At 47.3% G+C, this 20,992-nt stretch overlaps 1 protein-coding gene across 2 annotated transcripts in view; it reads right to left on the bottom strand.

The window, feature by feature from the left end:
- The window catches only part of ikbke (inhibitor of nuclear factor kappa B kinase subunit epsilon), a 48,854-nt gene that overhangs the window by 13,712 nt on the left and 14,150 nt on the right, over positions 1-20,992 (bottom strand). For both annotated transcript variants that reach the window (XM_068007741.1, XM_068007740.1), the window contains exons 9-19: positions 20,367-20,563; positions 19,510-19,568; positions 18,794-18,885; positions 16,838-16,939; positions 14,915-14,978; positions 13,361-13,473; positions 10,733-10,809; positions 9,351-9,390; positions 8,035-8,136; positions 6,074-6,170; positions 2,681-2,787 (exon numbers count right to left, since the gene is read on the bottom strand). In XM_068007741.1, the coding sequence (XP_067863842.1) occupies positions 2,681-2,787; positions 6,074-6,170; positions 8,035-8,136; positions 9,351-9,390; positions 10,733-10,809; positions 13,361-13,473; positions 14,915-14,978; positions 16,838-16,939; positions 18,794-18,885; positions 19,510-19,568; positions 20,367-20,563 (1,050 nt within the window). The remainder of the gene's footprint in view (positions 1-2,680; positions 2,788-6,073; positions 6,171-8,034; positions 8,137-9,350; positions 9,391-10,732; positions 10,810-13,360; positions 13,474-14,914; positions 14,979-16,837; positions 16,940-18,793; positions 18,886-19,509; positions 19,569-20,366; positions 20,564-20,992) is intronic.

The raw sequence follows: 20,992 nt of genomic DNA on the forward strand, positions 1-20,992 counted from the left end.
TTCAGCACGAGCTCCTGACCTTCACTGAACTGGACCAATAATGACCATGAACTTTTCTCACTGCACTGTTCACTTCTAAGCTGTGCTCACCTGCAATGTTTTGAGATGATATAAAAAAAAGTGTTTTTTTTTGCCCTCTCACACTATCCATTACCACAGGTGCTGCTCCAGCTTTCAGGACATGGCGACCAAGCAGATGCACTTTTCCCACACCTGAGGCCAGCACCGTGCTAGGAGATGTAATATTGGGATCAACATTTTCTTCCTTTCTCCAATGCCTCCATGAGACAGAATGGTCTCCTTCCACTTGGCAGACTGACCGATGGAGAGCCTGAGCCCCCAGTTAGTGCCACATCCGACAGCACAGGGCAGGCTGCAAACGTATAATGAGTAATGTGAGGCATGGCATGTGCTAAGTGTAGCATTGCTTAGGAGGAACAGGTGACTTTGGACCTATGACGCCCAAAGCTCTCCACCACTGGGAGTTTGCTCACCTCATGTCTGGGTCTGTTGTAGACTCATTGATGGGGACTGATTGCTGTGATTAGTCAACAACTCAATTATCGTTATATCGTGCGACTAGGATGGTAGAAGGGGAACTAGATGGACCTTGGCCACTTTTTTGCCTAGCAATCCCTACGAATGCCTCACTGACCTGGTGCGCAGCTGTGGAAAGGTTTGGTACTTTAAACTCTTGTCTTTAAGAAGCGTTGCAAAAACAGAGTGTGATAATCAGCCTGCACAGCAACCTGTACGGAAACTGGTGCCCAACACAAAGCACTCGTACTTTTGGGTGTCGAGGGAAGCGAAGGGTGAGGCTCAGGCACTGCTCCCTCGGGAATGAGGGGAAAACTGGAAGGAGTATTCCCACATACTGCTCTCGTTCACCCTCTCCAGTCAGCTCCCAGGGACCTGGCAACAGATTACCCACCATCCCACCCCCACCCGGGAAACCCAAAGAAAGGGGAAGGCTATACACAACAACAAAATGCATTTATATAGCGCCTTTAACATAGTGAAACGTCCCAAGGCGCCTCACAGGAGTGATTATCAAACAGAATTTGACACCGAGCCACACAAGGAGATATTAGGACAGGTGACCAAAAGCTTGGTCAAAGAGGCAGGTTTTACGGAGCGTCTTAAAGGAGGAGAGAGAGGCGGAGAGGTTTAGGGAGGGAATTCCAGAGCTTAGGGCCCAGGCAGCTGAAGGCACGGCCGCCAATGGTGGAGCGATGAAAATCAGGGATGCGCAAGAGACCAGAGTTGGAGGAGCGCAGAGATCTCGGAGGGTTGTAGGGCTGGAGGAGGTTACAGAGATAGGGAGGGGCGAGGCCATGGAAGGATTTGAACACAATTTTAAAATGGAGGTGTTGTCAGACCGGGAGCCAATGTAGGTCAGTGAGCACAGGGGGTGATGGGTGAACGGGACTTGGTGCGAGTTAGGATACGGGCAGCAGAGTTTTGGATGAGCTGAAGTTTACAGGGGGCGCTCCCCCTTGTGGCTCAGTGGGTAAATACCAGCTGACGTGTGGCCAACCATGAAATTCTCGGGCTTCGTCCCCAGTCCGTGCCGAGCGAGCAGATCTCAGTTGACGCAGTAGTGAAGTGCGTACCGCAATGGACCTCGTTGCCCATAGTTTGGGTGTGGAAGGACGGGGGGGAAATAATCAGCCAGGGTTCCTCATCCATCAGTGCTATCCTGTCACGTGTGTGTGTGTGTGTGTGTGTGTGTGTGAGTGTTGGCGAGGATGGTATCAGGTGTGACTGTGATACACCCCATGGTTGAATAGTCACCCATTCTCTAGGCTCAAGCGTGAAGAATGGCCATTTTTGTGAGGAACTACCAGAGATCGGTGGATCCCTAACCAGCGAGAGGAGGAGAAAATTAAAAGGACTAAATTGGAGGGATTGCCCTGGGGAAAAAGTTGACAGTTGCGCATCCCTAAAGGACACAATATTATCTTAGAATCATAGAAAGGTTCCAGCACAGAAGGAGGTCAATCGGCCCATCGAGTCCATGCTGGCTCTACGCAAGAGCAATCCAGTTAGTCCCACTCCCCCGCCCTATCCCCGTAGCCCTGCAAATTTTTCCCCTTCAAGTACTTATCCCATTCCCTTTTGAAGGCCATGATTGAATCTGCCTCCACCACCCCCTCAGGCAGTGCATTCCAGATCCTAACCACTCGCTGTGTAAAAAAGTTTTTTCTCATGTCGCCTTTGGTTCTTTTGCCAATCACCTTAAATCTATGTCCTCTGGTTCTTGACCCTTCCACCAATGGGAACAGTTTCTCTCTATCTACTCTGTCTATAATCTTCATGATTTTGAACACCTCGATCAAATCTCCTCCCAACCATCTCTGCTCTAAGGAGAACAATCCCAGCTTCTCCAGTCTATCCACATAACTAAAGTCCCTCATCCCTGGAATCATTCTAGTAAATCTTTTCTGCACCCTCTCTAAGGCCTTCACATCTTTCCTAAAGTGCGGTGCCCAGAATTGGACACAATACTCCAGTTGTGGCTGAACCAGTGTTTTATAAAGGTTCATCTTGACTTCCTTGCTTTTGTATTTTGTATTGCTATTAGAGGATAATTCTGTTTTATATTAAATTGGGAAACATTCTGCAAGGAGCTTCCCCATTGCCTTCAGTCAGAGAATTCCCTCAAAACAGTTGCTCCCACCTGATGGTCAATTCCATGCATTTCTGGTCAGAGGATTCAGTAGAAGCCAGTGATTTGGCCATGGTTTGTGGTTCTCCTTGGAGCCTTGGGGGTCCCAGGTCCAATATCTGCAATTCAGAAAGAAGGAGCAGGTTTAGGTGGATTGTGTAGATTAGGAAAATGAACGAGACACCTCTGAGCTGTAAACAACACGATATTCTTCGATAATCACCCTCCTTTACATAGAATTTACAGAACAGAAACAGGCCATTCGGCCCAACTGGTCTGTGCCGGTGCTTTTGCTCCACATGAGCCTCCTCCCACCCCTCTTCATCTCACCCTATCAGCATATCCTTCTATTCCTTTCTCCCTCATGTGTTTATCCAGCTTCCCCTTAAATGTATCTACACTATTCGCCTCAACTACTCCTTGTGGTAGCGAGTTCCACATTCTCACCACTCTCTGGGTAAAGAAGTTTCTCCTGAATTCCCTATTGGATTTATTAGTGATTATCTTATATTTATGGCCCCCTAGTTCTGGTCTCCCCCACAAGTGGAAACATCTTCTCTACGTCTACCCTATCAAACCTCTTCATAATTTTAAAGATCTCTATCAGAAGGCGGCTCACCACCACCTTCTCAAGGGCAATTAGGGATGGGCAATAATTGCTGGCCTTGCCAGCGACGCCCACATCCCATGAACGAATTTTAAAAAAATCAGGTCCCCTCTCAGCCTTCTCTTTTCTAGAGTAAAGAGCCCCTTTACAAGTTCCTCTATAGCTTCACCTCTCCCTATCTGAGCAACCTGTGTCCCCTCTGCTGTTCCAGCTCAGGCCTCCTGCGCATGCACCCTCCTTCCTCTGCCTTTTATTGTCTAGGCCCCACCCTCCACTTTCTCCCCAGCCCCCTCCTCATTACCCCTTTTCCTCTCTTCCCCACTTTGAAAAGCCTGCTCAAAATCTAACATTAATAGACTGTACAACTCCTCCCCTGATCCTCTCCCACTATTGCTTAGTGCGTGTCTGAGATTGTTTTTTATTCGTTCACGGGATGTGGGCATCGCTGGCAAGGCCGGCATTTATTGCCCATCCATAATTGCCCTTGAGAAGGTGGTGGTGAGCCGCCTTCTTGAACCGCTGCAGTCCGTGTGGTGAAGGTTCTCCCACAGTGCTGTTAGGTAGAGAGTTCCAGGATTTTGACCCAGTGACGACGATCTTCTCTGTGTTAAAGGGGCTATAGGCATAAAATAATGAGGGGCATAGATAAGGTAGATAGTCAAAATCTTTTCCCAAAGGTAGGGGAGTCTATAACGAGGGGGCATAGATTTAAGGTGAGAGGGGAGAGATACAAAAGGGTCCAGAGGGGAAATTTTTTCACTCAAAGGGTGGTGAGTGTCTGGAACGAGCTGCCAGAGGCAGTAGTAGAGGCGGGTACAATTTTGTCTTTTAAAAAGCATTTGGACAGTTACATGGGTAAGATGGGTACAGAGGGATATGGGCCAAGTGCAGGCAATTGGGACTAGCTTAGTGGTATAAACTGGGCGACATGGACATGTTGGGCCGAAGGGCCTGTTTCCATGTTGTAAACTTCTATGATTCTATGATTCTATACAAGTTGTTGTTGATTCTGACGTGCCCCAACAGGAAATATAGGACCTGGGCCTTCTGTTTTTGCTGGTGTTGGTTTGAGGGGTGAATGTTGGCCAGGACACCAAGAGAACTCTCTGCTCTTCTTCAAAAAAATGGCAGGAACCTTTACATCAACTTGAACAGATGGAGCCTTGGTTTAATGTCCCATCTGAAAGAAGACACTTCGAACAGTGCAGCGCTCCCTCAGTACTGTATTATCAGCCCAGAGGATATCACATTAACTCTTAGTGGGGACTTTCCCAACTCAGGAGGTGAGAGTGTTACCACTGAGTCAAGCTGAAACTGGTGGTTAAATATCAGAGGCAACGGGTTAAGTAATGCTGGGTTTGGGTTTTAAAACCTTAAGATTGTAAAAAAAGTAAGACGAATGAGAGGAGAGGAGTTCCACAGGTTTGGGGATTGGGGAAATAATGAGTTAAAATAGGAGAAGGTGCAAGAAGTCTTGACTTCAGCACATTAAGAATGCTGGGAAGAGGGATAGTGTGTCGGACGGGATATTTGGAGCTTAAGGGAAACAAGAGAGGAGGGGTCAGGGAGCACTGACCATAGTGGTGTCAATAGAAGAGAGAGAGAGAGACACACAAGGGAGCACTGACCATAGTGGTGTCAATAGAAGAGAGAGAGAGAGACATGGAAGTTTGCAATGGAGAGAGGGAGAGGTTGGAGGCTAGAGATGACAGAGAGATTGCCAATCAAGTGTGAAGCTTTATTAATTTTTATTCTGTCCAGGATCTGGAAAAACCTCCCCACGTTTGGGAGCAAGAGTCAAGTCTGTGACCTATGGGTTTATATTAACAAACAATGCACGATTTGTGAAATTCCTGAGAAAAATATGAACCTTGGTGTTAAAAAATGTTTAGGGTAAACATTCTGATCATTCTTTCATTTAAAAGAACCTTAACTAGGCCCCATTTATGACATGCAGTGCCATTAACCTGAGAGCTCCGTAGAAAGGAGGGATTTATTTTTATGTGGGAACTATGACAATCTCTCTCAAGCAGATATTTTTATGTTGAACAGATCACTGTTTAAATTCTAATTTAATGTTTTCTAGACTCCAAATAAACACACAGCTGATCCAAGGATAATTCTGGTTTCGCCATAAAATTCCAATAAGCCCAAACCACTTCCCCTTCCATTCCTACAGCATAGGCGGTCCAATCCAAGTATAACATTTTGTCTTCTGATAATCAACCTCTCTCACCTCCAAACTCACATTGCAACCTTTCCCGTCTCGCTCTCTCTCTCTCTTATAAGACGTTACTACTCTGAACGTTTCTCCCTCGTTCCCCCTAAGCTCCAGATGCACTGCCCTATCTTTCACCGCCCTGCACGTTCGCTGTGCAGAAATTAAGAGGCATCACATCATCTCCTACTTTTAACTCATTATTTTCTGGGACCTCAAACCTATGGAACTCTTCACCTCCTTCAGTCTTCCCTCCCTTCCTCCCTCCCGTCCAATTCCAGTGCCCCAATCAATCAACACCATGGCTGATATGAGATAACTCAGCATTGACCAGGACCAGTCAGTACTAAACCACAACACCACCTTCAGCTACTCAACGTCAGGGGAAAACAACGTTGCTCTTTTAAAAAAAACTACTAGAAGTAAAAAAACATTTTTTGCCTGTAAATTGTTGAGGCAGATATCGTGTAACTAAGATTTGATTTTGAAGGGCACAATTCCTCTCATAACACGTCTGCCTACAGATGTGACGTTAGTGTCCCTTTAAAATCTGTGCATTCAACAGGGTCGCCAAATGTACCTTGTTCAAACGAGCCTCGTAGTTCTCCAGATCCTGACTGAGGTTCACACACTCGTTACTGAAGGGTCTCAGTTGCTTTCTGATGTCACAGGATGTCCTGCAAAAGCGGGTGTGATTACAAATCCAATCTAGACGTTCACAAACCCTTATTATCCATCATGTTATTCTCTCACCTTTTTTTTATGCTCTTTGCCAAGTTCCCACTCCCTAGCTGTGGGAGCTTTTATTTTATTAATTCTTGTGATGTGGGCGTCACTGGCCGGCATTTATTGCCCATCACTAGTTCCCTTAAGAAGGTGGTGGTGGGCCTTCTTCTTGAGCCGTTGGTACAACTGAATGGCCACTTTGGAGGGCAATTAAGAGTCAACCGCATTGGTGTGGGACTGGAGTCACGTATAGGCCCAGACCGGGTAAGGACGGCAGGTTTCTTTCCCTAAAAAGGACATTAGTGAACCAGTTGGGTTTTTAATGACAATCCAACAGCTTCACGGTCACTTTTACTAATACCGGCTTTTTATTGCCAGATTATTTAAACTGAATTCAAATTCTCAAACTGGCCCGGATGGGATCTGAACTCCCGTTCTCTGGATTATTAGTGCAGTAATATAACTGCTACACCACCATAACCGTGTGGCAGGGATCGGTGCCCAGGCCAGTCCCAGTTCTGCTCTTCCACCTGGAGCTGGTTGTGCCAATGGCACAGGCATCAAGGCAGCGAGTAGCTGAGGCAAGTAGACCAGATGGTCCTCTATCCCTGGCCTGTGCCGAGTTATCTCACCTCAGCTGGGCAGCGGCAGAAATGCTGCAGTTGGCCTCAGCACCCATACGCCAGGGTGGGGGGGGGGGGTGGAGATGAGCTCGGTACCATCTCATGATTGCCACCCAATGACTCTACGGCAAGATGTGTGGACATCAGATGATGACAGACTCGAGTTTCGCTACACTGCTCTCCACCATCGTGTGCTCGGGTAACGCACTGTTCAGGCTGTCTGCTTGGGCAACGTACCAGAGGGCACCCAGAGTCAGCACCCAGAGTCAGCACCCACAGGAGAGGAGGCGAGAAAACTAACAGCTGGGGTCATCTACTTTGCAGTTATTGTTTTCTTTCCTTTTGTTGCTTGATTTTAAAATTCTCACGGCCTCGCCCCTCTCCCTATCTCTGTAACCTCCTCCAGCCCCACAACCCTCCGAGATCTCTGCCCTCCTCCAATTCTGGCCTCTTGCGCATCCCCGATTTCCTTCGCTCCACCATTGGCGGCCGTGCCTTCAGCTGCCTAGGCCCTAAGCTCCGGAATTCTTTCCTTAAACCTCTCTGCCTCTCTCTCCTCCTTTAAGTCATTCCTTAAAACCTACTTCTTTGACCAAGCTTTTGGTCACCTGTCCTAATATCTTCTTATGTGGCTCAGTGTCAAATTTTGTTTGATAATCGCTCCTGTGAAACGCCTTGGGACGATTTTACTATGTTAAAGACGCTATATAAATGCAAGTTGCTGTTGCTCATCCTGAATTTAACATCAATGCTCCTCAATCACATCGCCCAATGTCTCCCCAATGATGGGATATTCTGGCATTCTGAAGCTGCAGAGAAAAGCTACCTCTTATTCATGGACTTTTCAGTATGAGTGAAGATGGAGTCCTCTGTGCCCAAGCTTGGTTGCTATAACATCAGGAACAGGCAGCAGCACTTGGTCGCTTATCAAAATTAGGGCCAGCCACTGCCACAAACAGCCTTTGGTCACCTCAACTGGCCATCAGCTACCTAATGGGTCTCAGTCACTGACCCCAATCCTTAGTCCCTTACCTCAGCCGGCCCTCAGTTACTCCCCAGCCGGCCCGTGGCCACATATCCCATCTAGGCATCAATCACCTAGACCAAAAGGTCCTCCATCATCTTCTCTGACTGGCCAGCTACGCAAACCAGCCCTCACTGGCCACCGCACTGGCCGGTTTTGGTCACCTACCTCATCCAGTCTTTTGAAGAGGCCAACAGCTTCTGATATTTCTGCATACAATCCTCTCTGACTAGCATCAGCACTTTCTTCGCGTGCACGCCCATTTTGATCCTGGAACATCAACGAAATACTAAGAATGGAATGTGTCCCGTCCAAAGGATACAGCACACAAACCCAGGTGAAGGGGCAAAGGTCAGAGTTCAGGACACCAGCAAAATTGGAAAGAGTAGAAGACAAGTTACATGGAGAAGCAATGACTCGGTTTGATTAAAAAAAAATACAAAACATTTTCTTAACACCTCATTTAATCTGAATCCATCTATTCCTTTCACCTGCAGGTCCCTACAAGGAAGTTTATAAATCACTGGTTCGGGCCCAGCTTGGAGTATTGTGTCCAATTCTGGGCACCGCACTTTAGGAAGGATGTCAAAGCCTTGGAGAGGGTGCAGAGGAGATTTACCAGAATGGTTCCAGGGATGAGGGAATTCAGTTACGTGGAGAGACTGGAGAAGGTGGGATTGTTCTCCTTAGAGCAGAGAAGGTTAGGGGGAGATTTAATAGAGGTGTTCAAAATCATGAGAGGTTTTGATAGATCAAACAGAGAGAAACTGTTTCCAGCGGCAGGAGGGTCAGTAACCAGAGGACACAGAGTTAAAATAATTGACAAAAAACCAGGGGGTTGATGAGGAGAATTTTTTTTTTTACTAGTTGTTATGATCTGGAATGCGCTGCCTGAAAGGGCAGTGGAAGCAGATAGGATTCTATGAACCTGCAAGTGACCCTTTGGCAAAGCCACTCTGCCACCGGCACTGAAGATTGGCATGGTTGCCATGGGTCACCTTGGCTTTGACAAGAGAAAGAAGGAACTTGTATTCATACAGCACCTTACTACATCTCTCAGAAACATCTCAAAGCACTTCATTTGTTACGTAGGCAAATTTGGCAGCGACTTGGCACACAGCAAGATCCCACAAATAGCAATGAGATGAATGACGAGTTCATCTATTTTTGGTAGTCGGTTGAGGGAAAAATGCAGAACCACCAGAACAACCTGGGTTTAACGTCCCAACCGAAGGACAGCACCTCCGACAGTGCAGCACTCCCTCAGTACTGACCCTCCGACAGTGCAGCGCTCCCTCAGTACTGACCCTCCGACAGTGCAGCGCTCCCTCAGTACTGCACCGGGAGTGTCGGCCTAGACAATGTGCTCAAGTCCTGGAGCGAGGCTTGAACCCACAACCTCTCATCCAGAGTCAAGAGTGCGACTAACTGAGCCAAGCGTACATTTTTAAACTGACATGGGACAAATGATAAAACAAACTTACTTCTCAAATTTATGGATCTGCTCCTCATTGTACTGAAGTTCTGAAAAAAGCAAATATTGGATGATTAGGTCACTGTAATTTTCAACGCTTAATGTAAGCAGTGCCAGTTTCTAATCTGTAGTGATCATTAAACAGGGCTCCCACTGTGATCAGCCATTGACTCCTACCTGGGAGGGGCACAAGTGCAGTTGTTAAAATTTTCATTCTTGTTTTTGAAATCCCTCCATGGCCTCGCCCCCCACCCCCCCATCTCTGTGATCTCCCCCAGCCCCATAACCCGCTGAGATCTCTGCGCTCCTCCAATTCTTGCCTCTTGCTCATACCCGATTTTCATCGCTCCACCATTGGCGGTCGTGCCTTCAGCCGCCTGGGCTCCGAGCTCAGGAATTCCCTCCCTAAACCTCTCCGCCTCGCTCTCTCTCTCCTCCTTTAAGAACACTCCTTAAAACGTACCTCTTCGACCAAGTTTTTGGTCACCTGCCTAATATCTCCTTATATGGCTCAGTGTCAAATATTGTTTGATAATCGCTCTTGTGAAGCGCCTTGGGACGTTTTACTACGTTAAAGGCGCTATATAAATGCAAGTTGTTGTTGTTGTTGGGTGAAAACAAGTTTAGGTTTGGTGTTAGGCCCCGCGCCTTCCCCCGTTGTCAAATGGCCTACCAACTCATCTTACATTCGGCCCCAATGGACATTTGGACAAGGTAAGGGAAGGGCAACCAGTGGCAGTGAAACTGTACCCCAATACGAGCTAACACCTTCAGGGGTGGAATTGATGCACTCTTGCAGAAGACTAAATGAGAAATGGTTGTGAAAAAGAACGAACTTGCATTTATATAGCGCCTTTCACAACCTCAGGACGTCCCAAAGAGCTTCACAGCCAATGAAGTACTTTCGAAGTGTAGTCACTGTTGTAATGTAGGAAACGCGGCAGACAATTTGAGCACAGCAAGATCCCACAAACAGCAATGAGATAATGACCAGATAATCTGTTTTTTTTTTACTGATGTTGGTTGAGGGATAAATATTGGCCGGGACACTAAGGAGAACTTCCCTGCTGCTCTTCGAAATATTGGCCGTAGGATCTTTTACACCCGCCTGAGAGGGCAGATGGGGCTTCAGTTTAACGTTTTATCCCAAAGACGGCACCTCTGTACTCCGTACCTCCCTCAGTAGTGAACTGGGGGAGTATCAGACGAGATTGTGTGCTCAAGTCTCTGGAGTGGGACTCGAACCCATGACGTTCTGGCTCAGAGGTATTACTGAAGAATATGGGCGCCAATAGGTTTTGCGCCCAGTGGCGGCTGCTGGCCGTGTTTGACACTGTCATGTCTCCAGTGCAAGCTCTTGTGTTTTAACCCACAATGAATCAGGCTCCTTACTCGCTCTCAGTCGGTCCCTCCGGAGCTGATGATGAATAGCAGATACTTTCTCCAGTAAAACTTCCACTTTTCCAATTCTACAAGATAATTAGACAACACGAACATTAGTTATTCTTCATTCACAGATCTTCCTCATCTAGCCTTTTCATCACTTCATTTCCTCCTCTCCTCAAGGCGGCGACTCCTTGCTGGGGTCTGATTCCTTGGTCGCGGCACGGGTCTCACCCACCTGCCCATTCTTTGTGTGTGAGTTTAGACAGTGAGTGTGGGCAGGGTAGTTGTGCATGAATGGGGGTGGGGGGGGGGGGGGGCATCACAGCCGAGTTTGACCCCATCCCCACCTGACCTCCACACACAGGAACCTCTTCCTGCAAAGAGGTCACCGGATAGCAATCAAAGAAAGAACTTGCATTTATATAGCGCCTTTCATGACCTCAGGACGTCCCAAAGCGCTTCACAGCCAATGAAGTACTTTTGAAGTGTAGTCGCTGTTGTAATGCAGGAAATTTGGCAGCCAATTTGCGCACAGCAAGATCCCACAAACAGCAATTAAATTTGTCTTAGTGATGTTCGTTGAGGGATTAATGTTGGCCAGGATGCTGGGGAGAACTCCCCAGCTCGTCTTCAAAATAGTGGCCATGGGATCTTTTACATTCACCTGAGAGGGCAGACGGGGCCTCGGTTTAACATCTCATCAGAAAGACAGCACCTCCGACAGTGCAGCGCTCCCTCAGTAATGCACTGGGAGTATCAGCCCAGATCAAGTCTCTGGAGTGGGACTTGAACCCACGACCTTCTGGCTCCGCGGTGAGAGTGCTGCCCAATGAGCCATAATCAGGGTCAGGAATCTTGGATGATTCTTCCCCTCCCTAACCCAGGGGTGTTGAGGACAACTGTAGCCCAGACTCCTGCCCCAGCGAACTCATCTCAGACCAGGTGTGGAGTGTGGGTGTGACACATGTAGAATTTTGTTCTGTTACTTTACAAAAAGGTTGATGTTGGTCTGTTAAAAGTGGAGTCGGCTGGCTGTGTGTCATAGGAACAGGAGTAGGCCATTCAGCCCCTTCAGCCTGTTTCACCATTCAGTGAGACTGTGGCCGATCTGAATCCTAATTCCATTTCCCTTAATACCCTTGACTAGCAAAAAATCTATTGATCCCAGATTTAAAATTATTAATAGAGCTAGCATCTATTGCTTTTTGTGGAGAGAGTTTCCACACTTCTACCACCCTTTGTGTGAAGAAGTGTTTCCAAACCTCTCTCCTGAATGGCCTGGCTCTGATTTTAAGGTTATGACCCCTTGTCCTAGACTCCCCCCACCAGCGGAAAAAGTTTCTCTCTATCTATCCTATCAATTCCTTTCAAAATCCTAAAAACCTCAATCAAATCATCCCTTAACCTTCTATAATTCAGGGAATACAAGCCTAGTTTATATGCTATCTCCTCATAATCTAACCCTCGGAGCCCTGGTAACATTCTGGTGAATCTGCGCTGCACTCCCTCCAAGGCCAATATATCCTTTCTAAGGTGCGGTGCCCAGAACTGCTCACAGTGCTCCAGATGTGGTCTAGCCAGGGCTTTGTAAAGCTGTAATGTTGTTAAGGAATTCACTTGGATCTGCAGCTAAATTTGTCTCTGGATTGTCGATCCCTGTTAATGGCTACAATACCGGCCGTCTTCGTCACTATTGGATTGATTAAGGACACTTTGGGGGTAATTTTAATGAGGAGTGATGTCGAATTGGCCGCCCATTATACACCCCACCCCCGATTTCCCCTCCGATTTACTTTACATTTGAAGACAATCGGGGGGGGTGGGGGGAGATGTATAACGGGCGGGGGGGGGGGGGGATGATGTATAGCGGGCGGGGGGGGGGGATGATGTATAGCGGGCGGGGGGGGGGGATGATGTATAGCGGGCGGGGGGGGGGGATGATGTATAGCGGGCGGGGGGGGGGGATGATGTATAACGGGCGGGGGTGATGTATAACGGGGGGGGGGGGATGTATAATGGGGGGGGGGATGTATAACGGGCGGGGGGGGGGGGGGGGGATGATGTATAACGGGCGGCTAATTCAATATTGCCCGTTTTACACCTTTGCCCAACGATTACCCCCCCCCCCCATCTTAAATATTCATTTAACATCAATTGAATTTGTTAAACTGTAACCTCATCTTATTCATTGTGGATTCACAAACATCATTAAATGTAGCAATGCAAGTGAACAAGGCCATAAAAAGATGCAAACCAAGCACTGGGCTCATTTCTAGAGGAACAGAATTGAATAGAATCATAGAATGGTTACAGCACGGAAGGAGGCCATTCAGCCCATCGAGTCCGTGCCAGCTCCCTGCAAGAGCAATTGTCACAAAGAGTGAGAGTGGGGTTCGGAGACAGTTCTTTACACAGAGGGTTGCTGGAACATGGAATGGTTTGCCACAGGGAGAGCTTGTTGCAGAGACCATTGGATCGTTTAAGAGAAAGCAGAGGAAGATACGGGGCTATGGGGAGAGAGCAGGGCAGTGAGATTAGTTTTCGATTGCTCTAGGAAAGACACGGTGGGTCGAATGACCTCCATTTTTGCTGTAATCCTCTATGGTTCCATCTCCTGAAGTAAACTGTGCTCACGTGTTGTCCTCATGATGTACTTCATTGCTCTTGGACCATTCAGCTGCCACCAGATCCAGTTGCTTCTGATTGCTTTGAACACTGTGGGAGGTACTCATCAGGAAATCCAGCGCCTGCCACAGAAGATAATTAAACTTATACTTTATACACTGGGTGTTGTTGTTAATTGTATCATGTGATTTATATCAATGAGTGTTAATTGTATTCAGGTGGTGGGTATCAATTGGGGACTCTCTTGTATCCTTTTTATCGGAGAGCTTATCGAGGGCATGGTGTGTGTAAGAGGAATCTCTCTGAATAAAGGCTTGGAAGCAATTAAAGACCAGGCTCTAGTATTCCATCCTTCACTGCCTGGCTATCCAATTTAGAACAGTTGTTCTGCTGAAAGCACTTTTTAATTTATATTCCCCATTTATACACTGTCCCATCAAACACTCCCAGAGCAGGAACAGTGCGGGTTAGATACAGAGTAAAGCTCCCTCTACACTGTCCCATCAAACACTCCCAGGGCAGGTACAGTACATCCCTCTGGTACATTATCTCTCCCGTTGTGTCTTTCAATTGTATTTTGAAGAACCCCAGTGTTTTTGTCTCTGCCTGGCAGATCATTCTCTCTGTGAGTAAAATATTTTTCTGGTATCCCTTCTGAGTTTCATCTCCATTCACCTCCTTTGCTTCTACTTTCCTGATTTACTTTGAAGTGTTAATCTGCATTTACTTTCTCCATCCCATTTAATATTTTATATCCCTCGATGAGGTTCCCCCCACCTCCGTTTCTAGACTAGAGTTGCAGTGTTTCTACCCCCTTACACCAGGATCAGTCGCTCTTGCTGTCTCTGCACCAATCCCAGTGTCTGTCGAGCTCGGTCATTGCTCCTCATTGGCCTTTCACCTTTAAATTTTGACAGGGAGCCTGATGGTCCTTGATCTCTCCGACAGCTGGTGACAGTCTGTCACCGTTAAAGATGCCATGGGCCATTCATTTTTCCAGTCATCATCGGTCCCACAAAGACACCAGATGGTGTCTGCACTGCAACTGTGCAGAATGCAGGCAGCCCTCAGGAAATGACATCACTATGGGAGTGTCCTCTCCAGTGGAATGGTAACTCCAGCCTTCTGGTAACTCACCCGAGTGAGCACTGTTTACGAGTGAGCCTGAACAGTGAGTATCCCCAGCTATTCAACCATGGGTCCCGTCACAGCCAAGCCCGATCCAGTACATGTCCTTTCCAGCGTCTATCACTGGACAGTGATCGGGAGTGAACTGGTTCTCCCCCCTCACCACTCCACTCCACTCCTCCCTAGCCCAGGAGCGAGATTGAGCTGTGCTAACCCAGTGTTCAAACCTAGTGCCTGGCAGAGTAGTGCACCTGGCAGTGATTTCAACAACTGAACCACTGGGGAGCTAAAATTCAGAGACTTTAATCCTGAAAGCAGGACCGTGGGATCTGGAGATCCCCAGTCTTACGGAGGGAGGGCTTGAGGCAATAATTTCCCACTAGTCTGGGTCCAGGCTCAGCGCTTTTAAACACCGAAAACGAACAATCGACTCACCAACTTCAGCTTAACTTGAAGATCACTCACTTCCGCAGGATTCATCTGAGGCAGCGGGCCGTATCTGCGAGGAAAAATTGACCAGTGAACGTTCTGATTTCCTGTCAGTGTCAGTTGGTAGCGCTCCCGTCTCTGGGTCAGAAGGTCGTGGGTTCGAGTCCCACTCCGGACACTTGAGCACAAAATCCAGGCTTACACTCCCGGTGCAGTACCGAGGGAGTGCTGCACTGTTGGAGATGCCGTCTCTTGGATAAGATGTTAAACTGAGGCCCCGTCTGCCCTCTCGGGTGGACTTAAAAGATCCCACGGCCACTATTCCGAAGAAGAGCAGGGGAGTTCTCCCCCGGTGTCCTGGCTGATATTTATCCCTCAGCCAACACCAAAAAACTGGTGATCTGGTCAATTATTTCATTTCTGTTGGTGGGATCTTGCTATGCGGAAATTGGCCGCAGCGTTTCCCACATTACAACAGTGACTACACTTCAAAAAGTACTTAATTGGTTGTAATGCACTTTGGGAAGACTATCTTTACTCCTTAAATAATTGATACAGACACTGTCATGGGATACCTGCTGGTGGCGCTCCTGAGCTCAGCTGGAATCTCAGCCAACAAGCAAAGGGTTAATTGCAGAGATGCAAAATTATCGAGCAGTACAGGCAGAATATATCGAGGTCGGATATTATCTGCGCTACAGACTGTTCAAGAGTGAACCGAGCCACGGTTCTTCTCTCAGAAGAAAGGTTATTCCTGTGAGTTTAGTTATTTTCTCCGCTCCTCTCCTAAAGGTGCTGGCTATTTCTGAGACACTGCTCCAGTGGTCAATGCTTGTACGAGCTTAGAAAGTGAGTGTCGGCGGGATGTTGGACCGTGGGGGGCAACACACATATACACATATACACACACACACACACATATATACACACACACACGGGCGCACACACACACACGGGCGCACACACACACACGGGCGCACACACACACACGGGCGCACACACACACACGGGCGCACACACACACACGGGCGCACACACACACACGGGCGCACACACACACACGGGCGCACACACACACACGGGCCCGCACGTACTCACCAGCACATAGGCTGGCATGCAGACACACCCCCCTCCCACAGGAGGTCACAAGACTGTGGCATGGCCTTGGTGAGTTTTACGGGGTTAGGCTAATTTAAATATTGTCAGCGGGCTCCGGTGTGAATTGCGGCCTCGGAGGGGGTGGGATTGGCAGGATGGAGGAAATTGGCTTCTGCGGGCCTCTGGCCATTAGAACATTTTCACAAAAACCAAGTGATTGGAAAGTTATTAAATCCTAGTTTAGAAAGCAACCAACCAATGCAAAAACGTTAAGTAAACGTTGGTTTGATACAGCCTGGGGGCACGGTGCACTCGGGTCCCGACTGTCGGGGGCACAGATTGTCTGTGCCGAGCTCTTGAGGAGTCTGAGTGGAGGAGGACGGACACCTCCCAGTTGTTGAGATGAACTAGGGCACACTCCAGTGCACCTCACAACAGGTGGGTCAAATCCACTACTCCCTGCATGGGCTGGGGCAGATGGGTATAAAGTCTTCATCGCTGTGTATGGGGGAAAGAAAAGACAATAATATTTCGGGATCCAGTATATGAGTAATTTGAGACATGAGGTGTGATGAGTGTAACAGGCTTGGGAGGAACAGGTGACTTTGGACCTCTGGTTCCCAAAGCTCTCCCCCACTGGGGGTTTTCCTCACCTCATGTCTGGGTCTGTTGGAGGCTCAATGATAGAGATTGATTGCTGTGATTAGTCAACAATTCCATTATCGTTGTATCACCTAACGACCAGGATGGTAGATGGTGAACTAGATGGACTCTGGTCTTTTTTCGTCGAGCAATTCCAAATAGGGATTGAAAATACCAATCAATACTCACAGCTTCTGAATTCTCATCATGGCACTCTTGCAGAAACTCAGCTTCAGATTCAAAGTTGCAACTTGCTGAAGAATTCTCCTGCATTCCTCCTTCAAAATCGCACTGGGAAATCAATCAATCAGTCACTGATCTGTCTATCAATCAATCTGTCTATCAACAGAACTGTCAATCAATCCATCGGTTAACTAACCTGTTCATCAACCTAGTGATCAACAGTCTATCACTAAACCTATCAACTTGTCCATCAACCTAATCAATAAATCTGTGGATCATCCCGCCATTGGATTAAAAAGCCAATCAATCCGAGCCGGTCCATCAGTGCCCCGGGGTCAACTTTTTAAATTGCTCAAGATTAGTTTTTCAAACAGGTTTCAATGAACAGCTGGAGACCCAAATCGGGCAGTTACATTGTGAATCACAAGATAGTCACAGATGTGGAAGGCCATTTGGCCCATCTTAATTGATCCATTCAGAGACACCCTACAATCCCCTCATTGTAGCATCCAATTATCTCTTAAATGATTCCAGGGCTTATGTTTCCACTGCTCTACCTGGGAGTTCATTCCAGATGTTCATCACTCTCTGTGTGAAGAAGAATTTCCTGATATCAGTCCTAAAAGTCCCTTTTACTAGTTTTAATCCGTGTCTCCTAGTTCTACTCCCACAGTTTAATTTAAAGTAACATTTCTGGGTTAACTTTTTCCATTGCCTTAACTATCTTGTATCCCTCTACAGAATCACCTCTCAGGCACCTCCAAAGCTCAAGTCTTCGCTCAGGTCTCAGGCCCTGGCCTTGGAGATGGGCCACGTGGCTCTGCTCTGCCTCCAATGTTGGTATGTCTCTCGTTTCTTGGTAACCAGAACTACACATAAATATTCAGGCCGTAGTCTGACTCGAGCACTATAAAGTTTGATCCAAATGGATTTTACAAGTGTGTATCTAGACAGTGAGCATCAGCAGGCTATTTGAGCATGGGAAGCATCACAGTCAAACCTGATCTCGGCCTCACCAGAGGTCCACATGCAAGAACTTTCCAAGCAGAAATCCCTGGATTGCGATCGAGAGCGGGAACCCCTGGCTGATTTTCACCCCCTCTAACCCAGGGGCATTGTCCCAATTACCAGTCCGACCGAGAACAGGGAACTCAACACAGATTGAACATCAAACCCCGGCCCTTTCTAGTCTTCCAGCTCAGTACCACATGCCAGGCAATGTAGCAGAGCCATCGAGGGAGCAGATCTGGATTATTTGAAGGCACAAAGTCAGTTGGAAAGAGCGTTTTGAGATCAGTTTTAAAATTCTTATCCTTGTGTTCAAATCCCTCTGTGACCTCGCCCCTCCCTATCTCTGTAACCTCCTCCAGCCCTACAACCCTCCGAGATCTCCAAGCTCCTCCATTGCTTACCTCTTACGCATATCCGATTTCTTTCACCCCACCATTGGCGGCCGTGCCTTCAGCTGCCCAAGCCCTGGGTTCTAGAATTCCCTCCCTAAATCTCTCCGCCTCTCTCTCCTCCTTTAAGAAGCTCCCTAAAACCTACCTCTTTGACCAAGCTTTTGGTCACCTGTCCTGATATCTCCTCATGTGGCTCGGTGTCAAATTTTGTTTGATAATCGCTCCTGTGAAGCGCCTTGGGACATTTTACTAGGTTAAAGGCGATGTATAAATGCAAGTCGTTGTTGTTGTTGATCCCCTCACCTAAAGTCCAAAGACCAGAATCAGAAATCTGCTACAAAATGGCCTGATTCAGATCCATTCAAATTCAGAACCAGCTCTACAGATGAACACATTGCATATCACAAGAGGTGCTGAGCCCAATCACTGACTGAAGTGGGGAGTAATTCTGTATCAGACTTGTAATGATGTCACAGCACTGCGCTAGAAAGCAACATCATAATTCCCTACAGGAAGAAAATATGGGAAAAGCAGCTTTTCATTCTCCACAGATACTCACAGCATCCAATATGTCCCCCGCAGGATAAAGTCCTGACATTTCATCAGGGATTTTGTGATCCACAGCAGCTGGTGAACTGCACTGGTCACTGTCTGAAATACAAAACACACACCCACTCAGTAAGTTCACGAACCAGCACTCACACAGTGACACTAGGCATTGCAACATCCAGTACAAAGAAGGTTCACTCGGTTAATCCCGGGGATGAGGGGATGGACATATGAGGAGAGGTTGAGTAGATTGGGACTCTACTCACTGGAGTTCAGAAGAATGAGAGGCGATCTTATTGAAACATATGATTGTGAAGGGGCTTGATCGGGTGGATGCGGTAAGGATGTTCCCAAGGATGGGTGAAACTAGAATTAGGGGGCATAATCTTAGAATAAGGGGCTGCTCTTTCAAAACTGAGATGAGGAGAAACTTCTTCACTCAGAGGGTAGTAGGTCTGTGGAATTTGCTGCCCCAGGAAGCTGTGGAAGCTACATCATTAAATAAATTTAAAACAGAAATAGACAGTTTCCTAAAGGGAATTAAGGGTCACGGGGAGCGGGCAGGAAATTGGACGTGAATTTAGATTTGAGGTTAGGATCAGATCAGCCATGATCTTATTGAATGGCGGAGCAGGCTCGAGGGGCCGATTGGCCTACTCCTGCTCCTATTTCTTATGTTCTTATGTTCTAACCCCCTCTCCCAGCTAATTACAAACCAACAGTTACCTTTGCGAGATTTGCATCACTGATTATATCAAACTTCGGAGGAAACATTGGTACTTCAGCTGCAAGAGACGGGACAAGAGAATATAGGTGAAGAATGAAGGATCAGAACTACTTTGTCTCAGACCGACCCAGCTCCAGAGTGCTGTTCATTTACATCACACACAAGATGATGTCTTGCCATGTGACATACATTACCAAATTGTGTGTTGAGAAACAAACAGAGAAAGTTTCCCACACACTTTTTTCATAACAACAGGATTCTTTTAAGTCTGCTTTACATCATTATTAAAACTAATATCCCTCTCCAGAGACGAGTACAAAGTCTCTACTGAGGGGGTGCTGCACTGTCAGAGGTGCCGACTTTCGGATGAGATGTCAAACCGAGGCCCCGTCTATTCCCTCGGGGGGTGGATGTAAAAGATTCCATGGCACTATTCGAGGAGGAGTGGGGTGTTCTCCCCGATATCCTGGTCAATATTTATCCCTCAACATGTCCAAATTAAGTTCAATGAGAAAACAGGCATTTTGGAGGCAGCAAGTCCTTTAAGGTCAAAGTCCGGAGGCCGCACCTACACATCTTACGAGCTGGCAACGAGGAGTGAACAACCACCACTATCTCAATGTAAAATGCAGCTGAGTTCAACCAACTTCCTCCTACACTCTTCAAAAGGCTTCGCACGAAAGGTCCTGACATTTTCACTGAAACAATAATGAGGTGATCGCTACGATGAAACCGTTCCCCGAATTTTGAAGTCATCACCACGATTAAATCCTGAACTGAAGCTAGAGCCTCATCTCACTCAAACGGGGCAATTGAGAGCTCAGGGTGACCTTTAAACAATAATCCATCCACTCACGCTCTTTGTATGCGACACCAATGGGTGCCTTATGCTCCACGCTCATCAGGATGATGGGCCTTTCCTCCGTTGTTTTAGGGAGTAACTGCACCTGTTGGGTCAACTCCAGCCCCAAGCGATGCCCCTCGTAGATGAACTCTTGATTCTGGGGCGAGATGTCGGTCTGTTTGAAGATGGCGTCCATCAATATGTTGGTTCTGCGAAAAATGAAGGCAAGATTTTGATGCTGAGATGATAGGCTGGCCACCACTAATCTATCTCTCGCTGTCTCAACTCTTTTTGACTCTACATATTTTAATCAATGCCTTTATGGTTATTGCGGCTCCCAACTGCCCCCTCTTCTTGCTCCTAAGCTTCAAATCCCCATCCCACACATTCGTTCTCCTCTCTGCATCCTCACGGTGTTAAAATCAAGACTCATTGCAACGTCTTCAACTTTAACGCAATCTTTCCCAGGACATGCGGCATTTCTCATCTCCCTCCTACAATCTACAGACTTTGAAAACCCAAATCTGGCATCCCTTAATCGATACTTCATGATTTACCTCACCTCTCCTACTCTACTCAAGCTGCACTTTGGGCTTTGGCCCCTTCAAACTTGGTTTCTCCAGAATGGACATTGGAAA

This window comes from Heptranchias perlo, chromosome 27, assembly GCF_035084215.1.
Source record: "Heptranchias perlo isolate sHepPer1 chromosome 27, sHepPer1.hap1, whole genome shotgun sequence".
NCBI classification, from domain to species: Eukaryota; Metazoa; Chordata; class Chondrichthyes; order Hexanchiformes; family Hexanchidae; genus Heptranchias; species Heptranchias perlo.